The 25,679-nt window shown below is 39.7% G+C and overlaps 1 protein-coding gene across 1 annotated transcript in view; it reads left to right on the forward strand.

Moving 5' to 3' along the window:
- PEPD (peptidase D) overlaps positions 1-25,679 on the forward strand; it is a 160,621-nt gene that overhangs the window by 95,579 nt on the left and 39,363 nt on the right. The window contains exons 10-12 of the mRNA XM_009320321.1: positions 1,027-1,095; positions 7,926-8,003; positions 25,157-25,305. Of these exons, the coding sequence (XP_009318596.1) occupies positions 1,027-1,095; positions 7,926-8,003; positions 25,157-25,305 (296 nt within the window). The remainder of the gene's footprint in view (positions 1-1,026; positions 1,096-7,925; positions 8,004-25,156; positions 25,306-25,679) is intronic.

A 25,679-nucleotide genomic window follows, 5' to 3' on the forward strand; every position in this document is an offset into this window, starting at 1 on the left:
CCTACCCTTCCCTGTCCCTCACACACACAAAAGCAAGCAATGTTGTGTTGTAATGTTCTTTATAGATTGTTGAGGATTCAGCCTAATGTTACCACGTTATCTTCTTGCTGTTGGGGTTGAGTCTGTGTTAATTTTTGTTCTATGTTTGGGCAGGGGAAGATCATAGAGGTATTTAGGTACCACAATATGAAATTGAATAGTCTTATGTTTTCTCTGTGTCTGCTGTGCTACAGAGAAGAAAACATGAGACCATCCATTTCAGCATGAACCATGACGCTAGCAGAAAATGCCTGGCTTGACATAATCGGAGAGCTCTGCTGGCTTGTCTGGAGAGGAGGGTGTACAGCATGGTCAGATGCGATTCAGGCTTCACGCATACGTAGCGGTATTTAGTTCAGCTTTCAGCAGAGGGTATCAGTGAGGTGGTAAAAATGAGAGAGCTTCTGTTGAAATTATTTTGAAGAACAGCTTTGCCCTGTCTGGTGAGCTTCTTCCCTGTGAAGGGTTGGTTGGACTTCACTTTTGCTGAATATACACGCCATAGACTGAAGGTAGCAGGGTTGAAAATAAGGATCATGGATGTGATTGTGTACCTGAAACACAGCAAGAAGTGGTTTTCTCAACTCCACTTCGGAGAGTTTGGCCAGCTTCAGCATTTAACTGTTACCATCCCGTTCATTCTGTGGTCAGATGAACTACTTTCTGCCAACAATAATTTGCCTTTCTGTGTTGAGTTGTTAAGGAAAGCAGTTTGCCATTTGAAGTTACCAAGCTGCACTCAAGCCCCTCTTCCTTGCTGCAGAGTTGCTTAATGGGCTTTGTGGAAGTCGTGTGACACTCCGCAGGACTGCTGAGCTGTGGATGTGGGTGAATTTGAGTGCTCAGCTGAGCAGAAATGGGCAGAGAGCCTCATCAGGGAGCCCGGGATTTGCACCAACACAGCTGTACTCAAGCAAGACTTGCTTTCCTCCCTGTCTTCTGGTGGTTTTGAATATATTATTAATTACCACCTTTCTTTCTTTGCAGCCTGTTCCAGCACTACTGCTATGCTCGAGGTGGCATGCGCCACACTTCCTACACTTGCATCTGTGGCAGGTAAGTCAATGGTTTATACTGAACTGTTGCAGTCTTTATGGTCAGTTTCCCACTGGATACTTGTAAAATTGTTCCTTTTAGGCACATGATATGTTTGCAAGTGCCACCAGAGTGAGTTTTGAACTGTTTCCTCTGGAAAAGCCAAAGAAAGGTGGCTAGCGCTGTGTCTTAAAGAAATAACTTGGTTACAGATTCTGCTACACTCAAGAGATTCCCCAATGACTGCTGCTACTGCCAAGATCATGTTTATGCTTACATCTGTGCTGCAATTGGCTTTTTTTATTAAATAGTGTTATAGAGAAGGGCTTTAGAGCTATTCTCTGTTGCTCAAAAATACTCTCTTTGAAATAGTCCTTAAATATTTCATATCGTTCTCAGAATTCTTTGCCTCAAAGGTTAGGATGTGATTAAAGTAGTCTTTCTGGAATTTGGAAATTTTTTGCTCTCTTTTTCTTGCTGAACAGCTAGTGTTGAAGGTATTGTATTTGGGAAAGTATTATAAAAGTTCGTTGTGCGGTTGTAGCAATGCACATTTTTAATTTGCAGAATTTCAAAACAATAGTGTAGGATACATGTTGAAGGACAGCTGTGTGCTTTGTGCAGAGATTAATCTTATTTAGTCAGTGGAATTAATCTAATTAGAGATATATGACAGTTATATGAGGCATATATGTTGGTATATATGTTCCACTTGTAGATCTGCTGCCACTCACATTTGCCCTACACTGAAGTCATGTACACTTATGAAAGTAATTTTTACATTAATGGCAATAATGTTATATTGCTTTGGAGGTAATAAGGACAATTAGCATCTTTGCTTCTTTCTGCTGTTCACTCAATTGCTTATTTGTAAATGCAATTTTCCAATTTATATGTAAAATTGCAGTAGGAGCATGAGCAGTTTTATGGCAAATTGTGCATCTAAATTGTCTGAAAAGTTCCCTGTTTTAAGTACCATTGTATAACTTGAGAATTAACATCCCATTGAAATGAGACTCCATCTCTGTGGTATTGTCACGGGTAAAATCACGTTGTCTCTGCGTATGGTTTTTCACATCCATACAGACTTCACATTCACTTACAGTAAATCAGAACCTGTGCTGCAGGATCTGGTTCGGGTGCTAGAGAATGTCAATGGCTTTGCTAAACCTATAGAAACATCTACCGTATGCTCGTGTAGTGAGTCCTTGTGACCTTGTGAGGAGAGACTAAACTCTCCACAGGACAGAAAAACCCAGGACTTGCGTTACGTGACTCAGGGAACCCAGGAGGAGGAAAGCCCCAAGAGTAGTTCAGAAGTGGGTGATGACAGGAGCTTCCTGGGTGTCTCATCCCACCACGCTGGAGGGGCTTAGCAGGGCATGGGAGTGGTGTTTGAGCTGCCTCTGAACCGTTGGAGGATTTAATACATGGAGAAGGGCTGCCCTTGAAATGCAAGATGCTAACAATATCGTGACTCACTGTTGTAGTTGGGAGCTGGCATTGTATCCTACTGCTACAATTAACAGTGCAGACAAACTCGGTATAAAAAAAAAAATTACATAAGATAGACTACAAAGGCCTTTGTCCGTAAATTGCTATATTCTGACTGAGTGATGAAGTAAGAATGAATAATATTAACAGATTTAAGCTAGGTCCTAATAAAACGAATGTTAAGTAGATCTATTTGATGAATTCCGTTAACACAATAATGGCAAAAATAATAGGCATTTTTTTATTACCATGAGAATGTCATGCATTGTAAATATTACACTTAACTACATTTATGATTAAAAATTTTTTGCAATTAGGATTTTGAATAGTTATGTTTTATTCTATTCATGCTGAGTTTTGTTGTTTTCCTGACACTTAAAACTGTGATATTTGGACAGAATCTTTCCTTTCTAGATTACAGGCCTGAGAATAATTTCCGTAGAAGGGAATCATGCTTTTAAATAAAAAACAAGTTTGTTATTCAGATTTTAGAGAAGATGCTCACTAAGCTGGAAATCAAGAGTAATCAGTACTATATTTCAGTACAGAAATAAATCACTTGGCACACATTGAGTGCATGCATTTGTTGCTGTCCCTGTCCAGCGTTACACTCTTCAGGAGATGGTAAATGAATATTTGGTGTGACCAAATATGCTTTATGTATTCACTTGCATGTATTCATTCTCCAATCAGTTGAGAATAATAACACACATATATTAGTATTACAGGTTGTCACATAGCAAGGTTAGTCCTGTAGTTAGCGATGCTTTCAAACACTGTCAGCTTGTAAGTGGTTTGAAGCACAAACAGACATCACGTAAGTTCAATTAAATGAGAATGGTAGTATTTGATAAACGTACTTCGGTATATTTAGCACTGATCTACAAAGTGTTGACTTCCGAGTAGTGTTCAAATGCTAATGAATTATTCATTGCAGTGTCTTAGTGTACCAAGTAACTATTTTTACAAAGGGGAAAACAGAGGTTAAGTTACATGCACAGTGTGTCCTGGTGACCCTACGATGGATAGCATCCACCAGTAACCAGGCGCAGAGTTTCCAACTGGAGTTGGGTGGAGGCATCAGTATCTGTGCAACCATCACAGAAGCCATGGTCAGCTGCTACTTGATACTGTGGCATCTTAGCCTTAGGTTCAAATCTTCTTGACAGATGTCTCCAGGCAGACGACAGCTCTCAGCAGATTATACCAGTGATTAAGAATAACATAGTGCATTCCTTCCTCTATCTGAGATTCACCATAAGTAAAGCTTTTTGGATAAGATTAGGGTACTTATTGAGTCTGTTTTTCTTTCTTTCTTTTCAATACAACTTTTTAAGATTTCATCTCTTGGATGAAAAAGTAGAGTGAAGGCTGTTAGTGCTTCCTTCTGGATTGATTATGTTATTTCAATCATGATGGAAATAGTTTGCTGTTTTAGTTAATGGTCTGTTGGTTTTTCTTTAGATGTTCTTAATGTAGAGCTAATAGCTGCACTTCCTGTAATGCTTGATGCTCAGCTTAGTCCTGTTCTTAAAATATTGCTGACATTCCTCCTCTTTCTCTTTCTTCTAATCATTTATTTTCAGGGTGTTTTCTGATCTAAAATGTATTTTGGGGGCTTTTTTCCTTTCCTAGTAATCTGAATCTCTTCCTACTGTTTGCATTCTCAGTGGTGTTAATTTGCAGCTTTTCCGCTGCTTCACGCAATTCTTTCTGTAACAAACACGTCTTTGGCACCAGTTAGAGGCAAATTATTAAAGGAATAAAAATAGATACACAGAAATCTCTTGGAGAGTTTTTCAGGTTGGCTGCCTGAAGGCAGACATCGGCATCCCCACATGTGGTGGTTTTCAGAGGTGCAGACCTCCAGGAAGGCAGCGGAGCTGCCAGTGATCCGCACCTCCCCACAGTGCTTCATTTTAAACCCTGACTTTGGTGCTCTAATGCCAGACCTTTCAACTGTTCCTCCTTGGGAAGAAAAGAAATAGCTTCTACAGGAAGGCTCATTTGCTTTGCCAGTGGCTGGGGGTTTTGTTTAAATTGTTTTGAAGCCACCTTGAAAGTCTAACTGAACCATTATCTACAATTTCTGGCAAGCTGTAGCATTTACCTTGTGGGTATACATCACTTCTGTAGCATTGCTCCTAAAGCATCTTTCCTGCCTTCATCTCAGGATGGTGGTAAAGACGCTTCCTGTGAGGAAAATTGGACTTGCACCTCTGGGCAGGAACGGGCTGGAGGTGTGTCCACATCGGTGTTTTAATTTGGGTCAGTGGTGCATTTCTGAAGCAAGATCTCCCACTCGTCCCCAGCTGCGAGGCTTTGCTCAGAGCCAGGGGCCAGTCCTGGAGTGCACGTGCTGGATTTCTTTTGGGTGAAAAACAGCTGGGAGAGCTTTCAGGAGCAGGTCTGCTGTGCCTGGGTTGCTAATGGGTGTTCAGCCCAGGGGACCTGCCCAGAGCCAGTCCCAGGTGAGCAGACCTCCTCACCCCAATCACTTCAAACAGACAAAAAACCTGAAATGCATATGGTGTGCATATCTGGTCTTCAGCACCAACTGTGCTCTCTGTGGTACGATCCCATTTACACGACAGAGCCAAGATGTGCGTGACAGATAAGGAGTCTTAAATGCCAAGAAAGATTGTGTGCTGCTTAACGCTTCACTAACGGTGCTGAAAAACAGATTTTTCATGCATCTTCCATAACAGTTGGTGCCGAACCTTACAGAAATATTTTGTAAACTAAAACCTTTACATTAAAATGTGTAAAAGAAATCCCCCATCTTTGTATTTGCAGTGTCTATTGTTGAAAGCGTTTGTGCGGTGCTCATATTTGAATATATGACTTGTTTATGCAGCTGGTATGGTATATGACACCGAGGGTGCCAGCATATGATGATAAGTAAACAAGCTATCTGCAAATACATTAGCATGGAGTCATGCCCTTAAGGTTCATGATAATTTTTTAAAAGTTGATCATAAATATATGCGTGTGCTATTTGCTTCTCCTGCTTTATCCCCATTTTTAGAGGAAGATAAGGAATAGTATCTGCAGCTAAAATCCTGACAAACTGCTGTGGAGCACGTGTGTGTGAGTGTGTGTTTGCATGCCAGGTGTTGGGCTTTTTAATTATTTTTGTGTTTTTCCTTAAACACCAAGCATGTGGGTTCACAAAGTGTCGTGCATAACACCAAGGTCATTCCAGTTGCTTCCAAGTGCCGCCCCCCCCAAATTGTAGCCCTCCACCTGGGAAACAGTTCTTCAGGCAGGAGATGCTGCTGCCTCCTCTTGTCAGGCTGATTGTCCAGTGCAGAGGTAGGAGCTGTCTCCACTGCTGTCACCTGCACGTGAAGGGTGATGGTTGAGGCTGGAAACACATCATACGCGTTACCTGGCACAGAAGGCCCTTTTCTTTTGATTGCAGTCCATTGCCCTATTATAGATCTTTTTTTCAGACACAGCAAACTCAGCTTGAAATTGTCCTGGCATGGAAAACTGGAATTGTAGCCAGAAGGAACTATTCCACCAGTGCCCAGGAGACAGGACATCTCAAAAGGAAGCTCACGTCTGTCTTCATCTTGTGTGCAAGCTTTATACGGCTGTTTTTATTTACCTGCACAACAGCATAGGTTCCCAAGTCAGGCATCCATGAAGTAGAAAGCAGCCAGCTAGTAGCCAGTTGTAAAGCTGTGCTTAAGCCATTGGACCAGCATCACAAAACAAATCTTTTGCAGCCTTAATTCTGTGGGGTGTTTAAACTCTTAACAACTTTAATGTTTCTCTTTGGAGTGTGTGTGTACAATTTTAAGAAATACACTTTGTATCAGAAAATCATTCCCATGATTCTGAAATGTTGTCCTTCACTGCCTTGTTACATAGTGATTCTTATATGCTAAAAAATACTTAACAATAAAAACTTACTGCTTTCAAAATATTAACATGATCCAGCCCTTTAGATTGAGAGCCTTCAGAAACTTAAGGCGGCATCTACTTTCTCCTCCATAATCATTGCTTCGGGAGTTGTTATATCTGAATGACCAATGATCTATTAAATATCTAATTGATCACAAGTGCTTAATGTATCTTGAAGGTAATCTCTTTTTGGATACAGTGCACGTTTACTGTTTTTGTAATTGCACGTATCAGAAGTCTAATATGAAAAGTATGTCAGATGGCACGTTTACTCCAGATACAACAAAAGATTCATTGAAATTGAGCCTCAGATTCCTTTCACCTAAGATATGAAGCTGTTCCACCATCACAACTTTAAAGAATCAAATTTGAGCAGGATGACCAAAACAGTTTCAATGAAAAGTGAGATACAGACTGGCAAGTCAGCTGGAGGGGTCAGAAAGATGCTGCAGTAACCCTGTCCCAACACGTGTATTTTTGGATATGATACAATTCTAGCTTTTTGAAGAGAAAAAGAGAGAGAGCATCTATCTGAGAATAGTAAAAGAAAAATAGGTAGAGCTTGAGATCTTTACCAGTCTTTTAACTGATGTTTGATAGACCTGGGGGAATATCAGTACACAAGAGAGGACGCCAAGGCCAAATATAGGTCACTGAATGGATCGTGGAGCTTCAGAAGCGCAGAACAAGGGTCTGTCCTTCTCTGGAGATGTTTTATTCCTGTGAATCAGCAGTTTAGTCTGAAAGGTTTCCAGGAATAAAAATCTTTCCTTTGTAATGTGATTTTTAATAAGAGGTAAGAATAGAGTGACAGTTCTTGTGCCTGTTATTGCTGCTGACATTGCATGCTGTGAATGCCTCCCGAGCAGCATGCAGTGTATCCACTCCAGCAGAGATCATGCGTAGCCATGCCAGAGGTGAACTGGAGCTGTTTACTTGGACAGCTGAATTTTCCCAGTCTCAGTGACTCCTAGAGCATTTCAAACATGTTGGATTTTACTTCAGTGGAAGTTAGTTTTTTTATGCCTCAGAATGTTTAACCTCAAATAGGGAAACATCACTTAGCAATTAAAAAAAATCCAGAAGGTAATAAATGGGTGCAGGTTGAAAAATTACTCTTGAATAATTGCTTCCTTAACACTGTCATGGACGTGGGAAATATTTATATGAACTGTGCCAAGTTCCTTCTGCAGAAAGGTCATATCTTGCAGCCAGAATAGCAAAATGCCTGTTCCATACCCATTTCTGCTGAGCGAGCTTGCAGGGTATGCTATTACAGCCCATGCCAGGCCTATGGCAGTTCTCACAGACTGCAAAATTTCGTGCTTAATACATGAATACACTGATGTTTACAATGTCACATGTTTACAGTGTTCCTTTTCATGTTTTGTGTGTTAATGTTTCATCTTCCATTAATTGTGCTGAATTTTCTTTTTGCCTATCAGTGGGGAGAACTCATCTGTTTTGCACTACGGCCATGCTGGAGCCCCAAATGATAAGACTATTGAAGACGGAGACTTGTGGTAAGTAAAGGGTTAGAGTTTGATATTTTTGTTACACTACTGCTGTTTCCATACATGCATCGTATGTACTCTTGGACTTAATTAGCAAAGTGATGGCTGCATCATTTAGATCAGATCATCACATTAGATGAAAGTCTAAATCTTTAAAATAGCATGTAATTTTGCATGCCAGACTAGTCAGTTTCTTCCAAAGGTTCTGTATACCTGCATCTCCAGTTCAAAGGGAAAAGAGAGATTGTTTTCAAACACTTCTGTGCCAAAGGCACTTAGAATTTAGGTTAAGAAATGGCTGTATTCTAAGTACAGGGGCAGCTGCAAAAATTGGCATCTGAGTTTGCTCTTGAACCTCAGATCCGAACCTCAGCTCTGATAGTGGGGTGGAGGGTTGAGAGAGTGTTGGCTACTTTTAAAGAATTGCATCAAATTGCAATATGGATTAGATCTTCCAGATGCTTATGTGCACCCAGACACCCCAGCTTGAAAGTGGGCTTTTGAATGTGTGAGGAGATTTAACTCGTCTCAGTTCAGGTTAGGCCGGGGTGCTTCTAGTTCTGTATTGTGCCAAAAATTTCTAAAAATATTTTGTTTAGAGTTTAACATTGCCATAATACAGTTGCAAATACCATAAATTTTTCTCTACTTGCATTACATGTCCACATGCTTTGCAGTGTCACTGCAGGTAAAAGCAGGGTGAATGAAAACACCAAATAGATTGCTATAAATTGAAAGACAAACCTAATTGTGTGGTGTGTAACGTAGCAGAATATAGCTTTTGTACTTCACCTCCTAAGACTTTGGTCAAAAAGCCTGCATTTATAAAAGTGCAGAACTAGTTTTGGAGGAGTTAATCACTGACATTCAGTGGAGGATATGTATTAGATTACTTTTGTAGCACATGCAAAAAGGATGCAGGTATGTATTTTCACAGTTGAATGTAAACGTGTGGAAGAAAGCAAATTAGTATTATCATAGATAAGCTCAAAAGCTATTATGGAAAACAAATTGAATCTCAGAAGTAAAAAAATATGCCTTGTTGGCTAATGTTCTGGGCACATCTGCAGGTGCTGCGGAATGAACTTACTGAATTACACATAGGTAATTTCTTTTTAATACCGCAAAAACTTTTTTAAAAGCTTCTTGTACAATAGTTTATGTATTATCTTTATTTGTGGTGAATAGCTTACTAAACCCATCAAATACTAACATTAATTTATTGCAGGACAATAGCTGTGACTTACGATCGCGTTGTGTTTGAATAGATAATATGCTGTAAGGTTTTTTTGATCAGGCAGGACACACCAACATGATACTGTGTTGGCTGTGGCATTCAGTTAAATTTAAAAAAAAAAGTGTGTGGCCTACAGGAAATCTCAGCATATGTTACTGAGAGAAGAGATGCCACAATGCATTATGATGTCCTGTTTTTAAAATTAAGGCCTTTAAATGGTGAGAGGAATAGTATTACTGGGAGACTTCAGGGTGAGGGGTATACATAGGACCCTTTTACTTACAGTCTCTGAGGACAGTTTAGTGGATGGCTGAAGTCCTTCCTAAAACCTGAAAGCACATACCAAGACTGTCCACAAACCGAGATTTCCTGCTGTATTGGCAAAATCTTTAAAAAATGTGTGGGTTTTATTAGCTTCAGATATCTGAATGTCAGAAAAGCGTGATGTACCAAGTACATTGATCACTTAAGCATTACAAAACTACTGTACTGCAACCCCACTTTGTAACCGTCTCAACAAAGAGAACAAGGTTTAACCTAGTTTGAAATATCCTCTTGCTGAAACGGTCCAGTTGCATCTGTCCTGATGAGATGAAGTTTGTCGGGTGTAGATTGGCTTTAGCAAATAAGTGCTCCATGTGCATGAGCACCCACCCGGGCTTCAGCCCTTGCCTCTCCCACTGGCTGATACGTAGCAGTCAAACTTTGGTCCACGTGATTTTCTTAGTATTTTTCTTAAGTGAGAGTAAAGAAATTATAAGAAAATGTAATTTCATTTGTGTAAAGATGATTTAAAAATACACTCATTTTCCACAGTTAAAAATAGTGTTTTGCAAAAAATCTTGAGCTAGCGTACTTTAGCAGCATACAAATTATGACAAGGGTGGTTTTACTGTATGCTTTTACAAATTTCTAAAGTGGGTGTAGGTGCGCACGTATGTGCATACAGAACAGGTTATTAAAATGACAATATGCTGATTTGTCTGTATATGTTAGCATTCGTATATTTGACTCTCAATTAAGCTTTTTAATAGCTACTGGGAGCCCTCTGTTGGATAATCTTAGGAAGCCCTGGACATAGGGAAAAAATGGCTTTACTGATGGTGAAAAAGAGGTAGGACTGTTTTAAGGGTTATTTCTGCTTCTGCCAGTATTTTGGTATAAATCTAATTTAACCATTCCTATACTCGTATGTAACAGAATCGGAAGATTGGGTACTTGCTATGATTTTTATTAAATTATTCAGTAGAATTTCATGTCTTTTCCTAAACATTATTTAGTGGATATGAATAACATTCATGAGTTTTGCAGAAGTGTGCTGCTCAGGTTTTTTATGTACGAAGCAGTGCAGTAAGTGTCAGTAAATAAGTCAACAAAGCACCTGAATATTAGAAAAAAAACATTTGGAAAACTAATGCTTTGCTTCTTTGAAACAGTCAAGTGCATGCATTGTTTGCTCGTTTAAAAATATAAGTTACAAGGATTTGGTGGTATCAACAGGAGATCATAGGCAAAAATACTTGTGCAATTGCATTTTTAATTTTTTTTAAGATTGTTATTCTGACTTCTTCAAAAACTGTGGCAGGTTTAGAACAGCCTGGTTTTATGATGTTCATTTTTGAAAATTAATCTACATCAAATGGGTTTATTGCTTCTGTAAGAAACTGGTATGGAATTACATCTCTGATATTGCATCATAATCCACATTTTTACAGGCACAGCTTCTGTGCCAAAAGATCTCAGTGGAAGACAAGGACTATAAAGAGAATTTCTGACACTTCTTGTTAATATGGACTGTCTTGCTAAGCAGGGCTGTCATTTTCAGTCTATTAAATATTAAAAACAAAATAGCTAACACAAAGCATTATGATTGACATAGAAATATTTTTAGGGAAGTTTAGGAATTCAATAGATACATGCACTTAACTGATATTGGTATTAAAAGTAAATATTGCAGTAACAGCAAGTCAGTGTTTTATATAAATAATTGATGCACTATAACATCTATGTGGTGAACATTTAAATTGTATGATCAATATGGTCTAAACCAAACCCTTTTCCTAAGCAAGCGTCTATTGTCTCCATGTTCAAAAAGGTCATGCAGATAAATGGGTAGGCTGACCACCCTTGTAAATCACAATTCTAGGCACTCGACCCTTTCACTCGATACTACCTTTAAATAAAGTCTTCTACTCAGAATGTTGCAAATCACAGCCTGCAGTGACGATGTATGGCCAGGATGTACAAATACTGATTTTCTTCTGTCGTCTTAAACCTGTGACAGCTTGGATTGAAACTGAGCCCTAGACTGAGGTTTACTGCATTGTCTCAAGGTATTGCATTACTCATTGTGTGCCAAGATGCCTGCTGTTTCTGTAGTGAGGCTGTAACTTCGTTTTGTAATATGGAAAATGGAGTCATAACCAAAAGTGCTTGTTGTAGTTTGCAGTCTCCTGCCCTGTAGTGTACATAAGAGGCCTCCATCAAGGCCAGAGCCAGAAAGTAACCAAACCAAATTTGCCAGGGGTTTTTGAGCCCCCCTCCCCCCGCAAGTCCGGTTTGGATAACCAAAGGTCTTTCAGAGTTTGGTGGGGAGTAGAATGAAATTAGAAGTTGCTACTCAAGAAGAAAAAAAAAACACAAATAAATTCAGGGATCAGAGATCCGACTCCCTGCAATGCATAAATCAAGAGCAAGTGAGCACCTGGGGCTCCTGTCCATCAAATGGCATTACTCATTCTTCCTGGGCAAGTGTCTCATGATCTGTCCTTTTGCAGCTATTTTGCTTTTGTTTGCACTGGGGAAAGAGATTGGTTCAGTGGTTAAAGAGCCCTCGTGGGAGACAGAAACCTCTGGTTTCAGCTCTCCTCAAATTGATCTCTGACTTTGGCTGGAAGTTGTGACTTGACCCCGGGAAATAGCATCTGTGACAAGCTCAGTCAAAGCCAGTGTGTTTCTGCAAAAAGAGTTGTCTCAACAAATCGGCATCTGCCTTCTGAAAAATGAAAGCATCTGCTTTCTTAAAAATGAAGGAAGCAAATCGCCTTGGCTCCTGCCTTCTGTCTTCTGCCCCCAACCTACCAGTGCTGCAGTGTGGAGCCACACCATGGCTGTCGGGGAAGAGAAAACTGGCCATCAAAATCGGTAGGGTGCAGCAGAGGAAGGCTGTGGCAAGGCAAATGTCTCTTCTCACCTTTGTGGTTCAGTGGTTTGTTGTAGGAACCATTGGAGGTGCTGAATCTGAAGTGTATACTTTACATTTTGATTTTGAGAAGGTATTCAGGAAAATGATAGTTTATTGCATTCAATTTGCTGCCTAGCAGTTCGTGCAGCCTGCCTTTGTGGGTTCCTGCCATTGCTGCGTGCCGAAGGCACATCGGGAGTTGATTGTTTTATTGCAATTGATCAGCAGGGCTCCTGCAATGTTTGACAAATAGAAAATGTTTCTATGATCTTAAAATAAAGATTGATTCTTCATGATGGGGCTCACGCTTAAATAATAGAAATCATAGAAAATAAGCCTGACCCTAGATGTCACTGAATTAGATACAGCTATTACCTGAGATTGTTTTCTGCAGGTGTCACAAGTTGCGGGTCTTGGTCTTTTTATGGCATCTGACAAATGTGTCTCAGTGAAAGTTCAGCACTTAGTGAGCAACTTTTATTGGCAAGTTCACCGACCTTCAAGCACTTGATGACATTTTGGGGGGTTAGTTGGTCCATTCTGGCTTTGCAAAATACTGAAAATAATTGTCTATTCTGCTGAAGCACTCAGCATTTTTAACATTTTGAAATATCCTCCTAAGTCACAATGTTAATGAAGGTCTGCCAGATGCATGGCACAGTCTCCTTTCCCCACACGTGGGCAGGTCCCTGCTCTGAGTGCCCTCGCCAGCAGAGCCCCAAGGCTGTGCTGTGTCTGCGGAAGATGGGCGCTTTGGTACATCCACCTGCGGGTCCGGGGCCCGATGCAGCATGGGCAATTAACAGGGGATACTAGTCCTCCCTGGAGTGAGGCCCAGAGTGTAATTTATTAAGAGGGATTGGGTGAAAGCATAAATAAAGGGAGTACAGCATCAACTGCTTGTGAAGTGCAGCAGACCTCAAAGAGAGAGACCGTTAACCTTGTATTCACAGTGGGCCTATCTATTATTTATAAAATAAAACTAACTTCAGAAGTTCAAATGGAAGCAGGTTGGATCATCAGATCGTGTCTTTCATTTTATTTGACTGTTTCTTTTAACATTCTCAGATTTAAGCTTACTGATTTCAGTGAAAGCGTTGGGAAGAGTACAGTACCCTTGGTGAAGCAGGACGCTACCTGCTACAAAAGCTCACTGCTGTTTCCACGACCTGCTGGTGATGGCAGTAAAAGGAGTTTTATCTGCAAATATTTTTATTGCGTTCAGGTACCAGAATTTAAGCACTAGAGAAGTTTTGATAGTGTCAAAAAATCAAACACATCCTGTCATAAAAGTACAATCTTAGCATAATGCATCTGTGTTAAATGTTTTGAATATGTCTTGGCTATATTAACAGGTATTGTTATTTGCTTAGCCAAATAATAGAGTTGGGAATATGGAAAGCAATCTAGTGTTGCAAAAAGACAGACTGATTTAACTCTGAGGAATATTTTTGTTCCTATTTCTTTCCTTAATACCCTAATGCAAATTTGAGGCATCAGAATAATACTGACACCAGGGGGCACTAAAATAAGTGCTCTCTGGAAGGAGATGATGATTGTCGCATGTTTTGATATCAGTAATGTGTTGTACTTGCCAGAGCAAAGGCACAGCATCCTTCCAGGAGCGCTGCCTTTATGTGTATAATGTGCATGCCACTCAAGTTGTGTTAAACTTGGGTTTGTTTCCTTCCGTTTGGCACTTGTATGTATCTTTTAATAATTTTTTTATTATTAAAACTTCTGGTGCTGTCAAAGGAACCTATTTAACTTCTAGTGCTCCTCCTGTTCTCATTTCAGAAGCTTTGTTCATCATAGGGAATTTTTCTTGACTGCAAGTACAGGTAGTTGCAAAAGGTTGTTCTGGATGAAACAGAGAGGGAAGATGCTAAGTTTTCAGGGCTTTTTATTTTTTAATTACTCAAAAGAGATGTAGGACAGTTTTCAGACTTCCCAGAGTTGTTGGTCACTCCAAGGTGTGTGAAGAATATTGCAAAAGAAAATTGCTTATTGCAAGAACTGGTCAGATTCAGTTGTTCATGGTTATTCACGAAGGCTAAGCCTTCTATTAGGTAAAATATAAGTTACTTTGCTAATTTTAGTTCTTTGATCTAAAAGCATAATAAATGATTTTCTACAATCAAAAGATTTGTCATTTTCTGTATAAGCTATGTGCATTTATCTTTTATATATACATACAATATGCATATGCAGTATACTTATTACATTGAAACTATATCAGCATATGTATCTTAATATTACACAGTATTATTTGTAGAAAATGCACTATTCCCTTTTTTGCAGCAATGAGTAAGTGTATAATATAAAAGGACTTTCTGTGAATACTGAGCAACTATCAATTTATTTCAGAAAAATATTGAGAAGACTTTCAATTAGTCAACTAAAAGACTTACGTGAGCTTGAAAAACGTATACTACAAAAGATGACAGAAGTTTGCTGTGACTCTTTTCCAAACTATTTTTTTGGAATTTACACTGTTTTATCAAGTTTTATGATACTAATGCCAACCTATAAACCAAAATTCATTTGTCCAGGTGGGGGCAATGTTGCATTAAAAAGCAGGAGCTAACCAATCTTTTTGCATCAGATAATAGAAGTCCTCCGTTTTCCACCCCAAGTACTTCATTGTCTGCTATTAAAACAATTTATCCTACGGAACAAAATATTGTATTTATTACTTCTTGAAAGCACTGCTTTTAAGATCCCAGGATATTAATGTGTCAGATGTAAATGCTCAACTATTTTATGTGGGTGAGACTAGTATTTTCATTTGGCCTCGTGCATTTTTTATGTATTTTGAAGTTTGGTGCTGTAATAATATGCAGAAACTATGGTTAGCTTTAACCTTTCAGTCTGCAGTTTTGAAACAACTTGTTGTTAGTTATGGTTTTGTTTCTAATAATAATACAAAGCACAATGCTACTACTTACTGGTTGATTGCAAAATGAACTGGATATCCATTTCTGAAATAATTCCTTTGGCTTGATTCCTCTGGTTTGATTAATATTTACTATTTTCATCAAGTGTAGGTATTTTTTCCTTTTGTTGTACCTCTAGACTATATTAATTCTATGCTAATCTAGAAAAATTGAATTTGATTAAAAATATATTTGCTAGAATTAACAATAATTTTGCTCTAATTGAATATGTGTTCTGTTAGTACTAGTTAATTCAGGCTAAGAGATTGCCTACTGTTAGAAATTTATAAGCCTTTTAGCCAAGCAGAGGTCGCTAAGTATTAATAGCGTGTTTGCTGTTACAAATTTTAGCTTTCCTTTAAGTGCTGTGTTATGGTCTGCCTTTTAATTTTATGTTCGCCATACATTATAGTGTAAATGAAATGTCTTTTTAATTGTCACTTGTAAATGAGTTTTATCTGTCATAGTTTTAGATTAGCATTCCCAGTGTAGTCTGAAAAAAACTGAGAGCATGAAGTTGCTTTAGCTGCTCTTGGACTGATTTGACTAGAGTGTTCATCTCTAACTAAAACAAGCAGGGTAAAAGCTAGTATTTTTTTAATTGCTGTTGATTTAATATTGATCATTTATAAATGCCGTTTAGTGTAATTCACTTTTTATGGTGGTCTTTGTTAATACAGATACACATAAAGTATGTTAGTACTCCTCTTGATGGATGTTGCTTATCTTGGACGGATTTCAGTAGCAAAGTCTCCTTGCTCTTGGTGTGGGGAATTCAATTGTATAGGTCAAAATACAATTTTAAACCACTGTATGGCTCAGAGGGAAGGTACAGGTAAGTCTCCAACGCACCCCTTGTGTATCCCCCCGAACGAGATGTAATTCCCAGTTCCTGTGTTCGGCGCAGCATTGGGTCTTCTCTTGTGTGTCTTCAGAGAACCACTTGTTACCCCATGGTGGAGGCACAGTCTTGCAGAGCCAGGGCCTCAGGAGGAGTCCTCCTAGTGTAATACTGCTCCACACCTAGGGTGAACCAATTTAGGCCTTTAATGCAAGAATATTTCTGAATTCAGTTGTACGTTGCAGTACTATACTTTCATCTCGAGGTGCTGCCATGAAGAGTAGGTATTTTTTCTGAATAGGAAAAAAATATTCTTACTGGCAAAATAGCATGCTTGGCTAGGGCATGGGCAGCTTCCTTTTCTGAAATACTAGGTGCTGCCTTCATTACTGCACGCTTGGCTTGAACATTTGGACCTGTCCATGGAAAGGCTAGCAACTGTCTTGTCTTTTCTGCATTCATTTGTCATTTTCTGTGGAGTACTCTGAAACCCCTGTCTGATGGATTCCATCTGAGAACTGATAATTTGGAGGTTGCTAGAACAACCCCAAGAACAACTATAGGATGTCTAAAAAACTAAACAAACCTGTACCATTGGACACTGGCCCGGTTTTAATCATGGAAAAAAATTGGAAGCGTTAACTTTTTACTTACATGGACACGTGTGAGTGCACACATACACACATAAGAAAACTTGACAGTATTTACAGTAAAAATCAATAAGTAAAGGTCTGACACTTCACCTACTCCTGTGATCTCCGGTGGTTGGTTGTCCAGGCTGGGGAACACAGGTCAGAGTCTCCAAAAACAGCTGCTGAAAACTAAGGCTCTTAAGTCCAAATGTTAGCACCTAAGAATGGTGGCCTGCACTAGAAGTATCAAACTTCTAGAATTCACCTTTAGTAGGTACCTTCCACTTCTCAGTAGACATCTAGAAATGGACTGTTTTAGATAACTGCAGGATTTTAGGAACTTGAAAATGTAGCTGTGTTGTTGTTACCCTGTGCTGGTATCTCACATTCTGGGGAGAAGCTAATGAGGTTTGCTCTCCTTGGTTTGATTGGGAAGTACTCAGCTGCCAATACAGGTTTCTCCTTGCATGCTCCCTTCTCTTCCCTGCAGCTCCGACATCCTTGCTCCTTGTTTGAGCAAGTCAGCTAGAGCAGTGAATGCCCCAGATACTGCCTTTCCAATGGGGAGGCTCCTAACGGATGGAAACTGGCCAAGACTTTGGGTTTGCTGCCATGTCTGTTAGGTTCACTTTTCAGCAAAGAATTGTCTGTGCTAAAGAGAGTACTGTTGCTTATTAAATATGCCAATTAAAAATGGATAATAATTAGGATAATAAAGCCAGAGAAAATCACCCATTCAGCAAAAAGACAAGTCAAACAGGTAATCCTTTTGTCAGAACTTCACCTGAGACTTTCCCTGATCTCTGGCGTATTGCCTGCATAGGTCTAGCAGAGGTGTTAAGTAGGCAGTACTGACACTTTACCTTCTGCATCTTGTGAAGCCTCCATTGCTGCCACCTCCTTCTCCTAACCCAGCAATACTAGCTTGGTGTTCCCAGTTCTTTATTTGTATGCAGCACTTCTGTATTAGAGACATCCCTCTGCTTAGCAGAAACACTGGGAGATGGCACTCAGGGGCGAATTTAGCTGTGAACAAGCTAATCAAAAGTTTTTTGGCTCTTTGCTCTGGCAAACGTAACGTTTTTAATAAGGCATTAATGCGAACTGCATGGGGATGGAAGAGGGGTGATACTTGATCATGGAAATTGGTTTCTTTAATGCAGAAGCTTAAGGCTGTTGTATTAGACTTCTTCAAGAGATAATACTGTAAGCAAGGGACTCCTTAACCTGTGTGTGAAAATAGCACATAAAATCTTACTAGAATACGTGGGTGTTTACTGAACCGTTTACATCCAGCTCATTCAGTGAATTCAGTGAGACTGAGGTTTCATATCCTGTGAGATAAATGGATCTGAAGTTCTGCTTTGCTCAAATTATTGTGAGAGAGGATACTCCCACACACCTGTTGGTTGAGGAAACCATTTTTTCTCGGCAGTAGGGATGGAGCAGCAGACCAGAGGCACACCTTCCCTGGGACTGCAGGGCGGAGTGGGGCACACCCACCTACTGCTGCTCATCTCTGCATCATGCTGCTGCCCTGCTTCTGGGAGCTAGTGTCTCTGTGTCTGTTGCAGTGAGAGGAAACCCTGGGCAATGCAGGGCACAAACACTTGGAGAAGGGTTTTTTTTGTTTGTTGGTTGCTCTCTTTTTTTTCCCTTTTGTTTGTTTCCTTTTTTTTTTTTTTTTTTTTAAAACAGCCAGCCCAAACTTCTGTATATTCCTGCTATAGCCACTGAAGGACTCTGTAGTTGGCATTGTAGAGGTACAGGCATGCAGTCCTCTCTCCTTCAAAATTTAATGTAGACAGATGTATTTTTTTTCCACCCTGTTCCTATCTGACCAAACTTAGTGGCATATCTTGTCATCTTCTGTGAGAGAAGGTTGAGATGAGCCTCTCATTATCTGTAATAGTCTGGGAAAGCCTTTAGTGAGACAGTGCTACAAGAGGAGCAAAGATGGGAAAGTCATGGAGAAGGTAGATGAGATGAAAAGACACAGCTGAGGACAAACACAAAAAATATAGGACTACCTAGTTATGTGAATCACAGCTAGATGAAGAACAGTTGTGTCGCTGTTTTGTATCTCTGTAATTGTATTACCTGGTGGGCTACAGGATGTTCTTTTGAACATGAGTCTTAAACAAAAAGCCTGATGTTTTCTTGTGAATACCCAGAACCCCATTTCCTACACAAAAAATATCCTCTAGCATTTTTCTAAGGTTACTCTAGACTCCAGGGGTGCTGACAACAAAAAGCTGGCCTTAAGTCAGCAAGGCAAGCCTGGCTTCAGGACAGAGCCAGTACAAGCTCTCTCTGTACCATGTCAGATGGAAGCTGGTCACAGCAGGGCACCTCTTCCAAAAAACCTTCCTGAGCATGGTGGGACTTCGCTGTATACTGTTCCAGTTCTCTGTTGGGGTTTGCAATGTTATCTTACTCAGTGTTGCTTTATAAATTGATAACTCTTGGCTAGTCAGGATACAAGTGGATGAAAAAGCGTGTGTCAGTTAACTCTCCATTTTCTTACTTCTGTGATATCATTTACTATAATTCATTCTGGCGGTCTGCTATTAAACCACCCTATTTCCAAATCACTTGGTACATTTCCAAAGATGTATCTCACAGAAATGCTGATACCTACTTCCCTTAAGCTTGAAATTGCCTTAGAAGTGTTTAACCAAACAAATGGTCGGATTTTGTCAGTGCATGAATACTTAAAGTTTTAATTGCTGCATGAAGTCTAAAGCACAGAGCACGCTCTGTGAACTTGGAGCAGAGTACGGCGAGATCACACAGAATAAAATCTCCAGCTGGGGATGACTTGCTCTTATTGCAGTAACAGGAGGAAAAGTTTGTGTGCACCTTTATTCCTGTTGTCCTAGGACTGGGCTGGCACCAGTTCATCTGTGTGGCTGCTCATATGTTGGCTAATAATGGCTCAAAACCCTAAAACCTCAGTAAACGTCACTGAGTAAAGTGCATCAGTATTCATACCTGTTTACCTTTAACCTGAGGTACGAGGAGGGCATGGTAAGATACAGTGATATCAGTTTTCTAATTGCTAGTCTTGCAGACCCACTCAGGAGAAAGGAAGGTTTTGTCCTGAGAACAGAAGCTGGGCAGGACGTGCGTTGCAGGCAGGTGACACTCAGTACAACCTCAAGCCAGAGTGCGTTGCACCAGGACAAAATCCAGCTGGGTTTCACCGCAGTCATCGCTCTGTGGCGTTAACAACTGCAGAAGAATAATTTGTTTTTATAACTAACATGAGGAGATCCAGTTCTGAGTGTACACACCAAGCAGATCTGTAGAGCAGGAAGGTGACAGCTTTACATGTTAGCTCGTGGGAGTAGCTGTAGGCTTCCTGAGAGATGCCTGCGAGAGCTTGTCTTTGGGTTGGGTTGGTGGTTGGATCATAACGATTCATACACATGGCTCAGATATCCCAAATAAAGTATTGCATCCCATTGTGATATTGGCCATAATTTGCTTCATTGCCTGGCAGTTTCAAATTATTTGGCAATAAAAGTGTCAGCAAGCCTATAAAAGTAAAACACATGCTTAGAGGAAGATGATGCTTTGTTTTTAAAAAAAAAGGTATACAGTGACTTTATGAAGAAAAGAACCGTGGCTGTTTATAGTCCACAGTTTTTAAATCTAAAGCGTTACACAAAGTGCTTTGTGATGCTTCACAGTCAGAGGTTAAGAAAGCTAAAATCAATATCAAAGTAAGTATTATTTTTCTGGGCTTGAAAGCCAAAAATGTAATTATAAATTTGCATTTTGTGGTGCCAATATTCTGTGAAAGTAATGCGGCCATGTCTTGCTCATCCATATTGTTTCAGAAGGATGGGAGGGGAAAAGAGCTTTTGCACATCGTGTTGTGTAGCAACATACACAGTACTGACTTACAAGCCTGTATTCACTTTAAAATCAACAGGACTTGAAATATTTTCTCCAAACTCCCGTCCTGGGTTCCTTCACGGGGAGCAGAACCCCAGTTTGGTCGGACGTGGAAGTGCCACTGCCAGCGGCACTGGGGACCTGCCAGGGAAGGGCTGAGAAGCTCCTGTAAGGAGGGGCTGATCCTTTCTGCAAGGTTGTGGCATGTGACGTGTTTCTGCTGCTTTTCAACTTGATACTGTTTTATGTACAAAATGATTTTAAGTTGTGGTGTCAGAACTTTTCCCTGTGAAAGGAATGAAATGCTCTTAGTCATTTTTGAAGGTGACTTCTAAAACAGATGCAGAAGGCAACTTTTTTTTTGACACTGTTGGCTAACGTATTAATGATACGTAAGCAAGTCATTCTGTCAGTAGAGCAACTGACAGGTTATCTGATTTTTCTCATACTTTGCATTGTTCAATTTTAGTTAATAATGTTTACAGTATTTTGCAATAGGTTTGGGAGGAAAGATTATATATATACACAGAACTGAAGCCTCCCTTAGGAGAGCTATGCCCATGCTTCCAAGAAGGAGTTTGGAATATTTTTGCTATGCGTCTTTTACTTGTGGTATAGCTTCTTATTAATTCTAGAAAATTGAAACAGTAACATGGAATTTTTAGAGAGTGCTCAGGTCTTCTGACTGTTAAATCTGCTTTATACACCATGCACTTTTCACCCTGAAATGAAGCCAGGTAGGTTTTTGTTGCTTTTGCTCCCAACAAAGTGATGCAAAGCAAGATTAGCTTCTCTCTGGGAAGGTTTTGAAAGAGATTGAGCTGTGCAATAAAAAACTTCATCAGCTGCAAGCTAAATCAGTGAGCACTTTGACATACAACTGCGCGCCTCTCTCTGATTAGCGACACTCCTTCTCTGGCCGCCTTCCCGTTCAAGACGCCTCAGAAACCTGACAACCTCAGACACATCATCTCTGCATTTGTTGAAATCAGCAATTACCAACTGCATCCTTGCTGAAAAAGGAGTGGGGAAAGGGTTGTTCTGGAACGAAATTTTTCTTCATTCAACAGAAAACTGAATTCACAATTAAGTTTTGTAATAGACAACATATACAGTCTGCTAGACATGTAGCACTTATATTTCCCTTTTAGATAAATTAATAGAGTTCAGAGATACTTTGTTGTATTATTGCATATGTTACTCTACGTTAAACAGTTCTTAAAAGGTAAGCCATAGATCAAGATGCCTGTAAGGCCTATTTTCATTTGTGCATTTAATTTGTTTAGATTGCTGCTACATTTGATAACAGTCCAAATAATATTAAGTAGTTGTTTCTGTACATGACCCTTGTAAGACTGCATTATCAGGCAGGTAGTTTTGTACATGCAATTGAGAACATACTAAAATACATTAATAATCTCTTTTACTAGCAGTTTACTAGCAGTTACCATCTTTTTTCAGGGTAAAATAAATGTATTTTTTCTAAGGAACCAGGATTTAAGGAGCGTGCTTTTAGAAACTTTTTCCAGTTAGTCAACAGGAGAAGATAGTAGCTCACATGCATTTTATTCAAGTTAAATGTGCTTCACCACTTATTTTGCCTGGCAAGCAAAGATATGAAACTGGGATCTTCTCAGGCTCCCATTATTTCCTCAGGATAACTACAATATTTGGGCTATTTCCATGTCTTGGGCAACATTTTAACTAATGGATATGTTCCCAACTGAAGCTAAATGGAAGAGAATTCCCAATAAGAGCCAAAATATCTCCCAAACGTACAGTTTGGTTTGGATGCTTTTTCACTGAAGCATACAGGCTAGATGGTGTGTTGTGCTCTGAGGTGGAATTTGAAAGACCATCTTCCCTCATGTCTCTTCTTGTCTGAAAGCCGAGAAACCTGAACAAATGGTGCTTCCTAGGTTGTGAGCCTTGTTTTGGTGTACCATCAGCTTTGTGATACTTTTTTTTCTATTACTCAGTGCTCCAGTAACTTGAAAAACTATTTAACAACCACCGAGTGATGAATGGGTTTGACAAAATGCTGATAATTGTAAGGTTAAAAACATAGCTAAAATTTTGCCTGTGGTAAGTTCAGAATAACTATTCTCCAGGTGAAACATAGAAAGCATAGCAACTTTCAGTAGACATGGACAGGGAGTTTGGAAGTTGTTGGTCACAGCTTTACTGTCACCACGCTGAACGGACACTTACACTTGTAAATGCACAAGTTGCGCCACAAAACTGCTGCAAATCCTACAAAGCACCATGAAACTTGATTTGTGATTTTGAAAGGGTTCAGTCTGGGATAGGTTGAAAGATTTATGACTAATCTGAAACCTGTATCTTGTTGGCACGTTAGAGAACGTAGCAGCTTCTTACATGTTTCTTAGTTGCTGCAACTGGTTTTCTGTATCCTTAGATTTTCTGTGTGTATCATTAGTTATTTTTAGAAGCGAGTCTAACCATAAAATCAAAACTGAGGCAGCGTTGATGGGGTTTCTGATTTTGAGGTTTGGCTAGGCTGGTTTACAGTTGCTATGTTGGTGTCAAAACTTTTTTTTTTTTTACCCTGTGGGTCTGACATTTGCTGTTGATTGTGTATCTTCTTTCAATTAGTGACTTTCTGTTTTAACATAACCATATTTCATATTTAAGTGAATGTATATAGTGTTTGTATTAGCTCTGCGTGTACATACATAACTTTGCAGTTCTCTCTGTAGCATTCTCCTAAGGAGTTTGCTCCTGTAGCTTTAAGCCTTGTGTAGTTCTGCATCTGTAAACCATCAGGTTTGTTCCTGAAGTTCCAGTCCTGCAAGTCTCTCTGCAGGTGAACCTTGCCCAGTTTGGGGAGGCTGGCGATGGCTTCATCAGGGCTTGCACTCAGTGCAAAGATTTGTTCACGGAGGAAGTTGTAGCGGGGATTTTAAAATTTCTTGGACTAAATCTTCATGAGTATGTGTCTGTGTATGCAGTGCAGCAAGAAGAGTCCCAACCCTGCTGAAATATTATTTAGGTTTATCATGATTGCCTTCATTTACTTATTGTCCATTGCTTTCAGTTATGTTGGAAGTGGTGAACATTTACAGCTGAGCGCTGTAGCACTTTTTGTGGTAGCTTATACTTATCTTTACCTAGTCATGTATGCTGGCTGGGGACAGAGCTATGCTGCACAGTTTTCCTCATTACGGCTGTAATTAGGACTCGATGGCAGAAAGGGTGCCCAAAGTGTCCTTCCTTCTGCTTGTGTTGTCTGACTGATCCTGCTGTGAAGCGGAAGCAAGAGGAAGAAAACTCCAAGTTTTTCAAACACAGTGAAGGAAAATTGTGTTTCTTATGATGATAAGAGTCTCGTACAGTTGTTTGGGGTGGTTGGAAGAAGACTTAAATTAGCAGATTTCAATTCTGACTCATTACCTAAGAAATCAGGAGGTCACACAAATACTGTGTGTCAAGACCAAAGTCTTATATGTAAAACGTGCCTTCTTGTAATCAATGAACAAGGGGGGTTATTTGCTCAAGTATTGTTTGGTCCAAATGGTTATTTGGTTATTTGCTGATTTTTGAGCCTGCTGAAACCAGTGCAGTGCCTTATCAGGTAGGCTCAAGAACCACAGTATTGCAAATGTCTAACCTGGTTCTCACAAGGGTGTAGAGACCCACTTGCTATTCTTGTAGATTGATTTCTGGCAGCTGCGCAATCAGTGGTGAATTATTGATTCATGTATAGAATAAATAAGCTTCTCAAGGGGTAAACCAGGTTTTTTGTCCCCATAAAAGAAAGGACTTAGTATTTTTTTCTTCTACCTCTGATGCAGAAAACTGTACTAAATGTTCTTTTCTGGATGGATCTTCCCGTAATTCTTGTTTCTTTAATCCCCGTTAGGCAAGTTTGTCTTAAAGGAAAGTTTATATTGTGAACAGTGGCAGTCAACCTTTATTGGGGATGTTTTATTTAAACCATCAGATGCATTTTGACACTTCGATACAAAAGGCCATAATTTAATTAACGTTTCTCTGTTAAGATTTGAGGTTAGACCCTTTACGTGGTGCTAGCATTTCTCAGGAAAGAAAAAAAGGACATGTTTTTTTTTTCTGAGAAGAGGTCCTAGAAACTGGAGCTGAAGAGCTTGAAGTGGATTCCTCATGTACTTTTTATCTTCCTTCATGCGTTCTCTCAGTGTTTCCATCCAGGACCAGCGCAGCCCATAAGGGTGTCCATTTAAGCCATATGTAATGCAGATACCCTTCTGCTAGGAGATTCCAAGGGTCTGTTGTCGCATTTTACTTAGGAACAGCATTCAAGTGGTGATTATATGGCCAACTACCAAAATGCAGATGACTTTCAAGTGCAGAGCAAGAGAAATGTCTTCTGTTCTACTATTTCTTTGGAATTAAATTTTCGTTTTTTCCCTCTCTGTTTCCTTTTTAGCCTATTCGATATGGGAGGAGAGTATTACTGCTACGGCTCCGACATCACCTGCACCTTCCCTGCAAATGGAAAGTTCACTCCTGACCAGAGGGCTATCTATGAAGCAGTGCTTAAGTCATCGCGGGCTGTAATGAAAGCAGTCAAGCCAGGTGAAAGATCAGTACATGTCAGTAGGAACTGACGAGCTTGATGGCAGCATTCAGGCTGTCAAGACAATTATGTTTGGATTTTAGAAAGTGCTGGAAAGGAACAAGATGACAAAGTTAATTTCTATGTTTAAACAGCTCCTAATGGAGGATAGAGGTAGGACACACACATTTTCCATACAACACTTTTAAAGAAATAACACATAAACAATTATTAAGAATCATAGAATCATAGAATCATTAAGGTTGGAAGAGACCTCCAAGATCATCGAGTCCAACCATCAACCCAACAACACCATGCCCAATAAACCATGTCCCTAAGCGCCTCATCTACCCGTCTTTTAAATACTTCCAGGGATGGTGACTCAACCACTTCC

Source organism: Pygoscelis adeliae, unplaced genomic scaffold (assembly GCF_000699105.1).
Source record: "Pygoscelis adeliae isolate BGI_AS28 unplaced genomic scaffold, ASM69910v1 Scaffold62, whole genome shotgun sequence".
In the NCBI taxonomy this organism is placed as follows: domain Eukaryota; kingdom Metazoa; phylum Chordata; class Aves; order Sphenisciformes; family Spheniscidae; genus Pygoscelis; species Pygoscelis adeliae.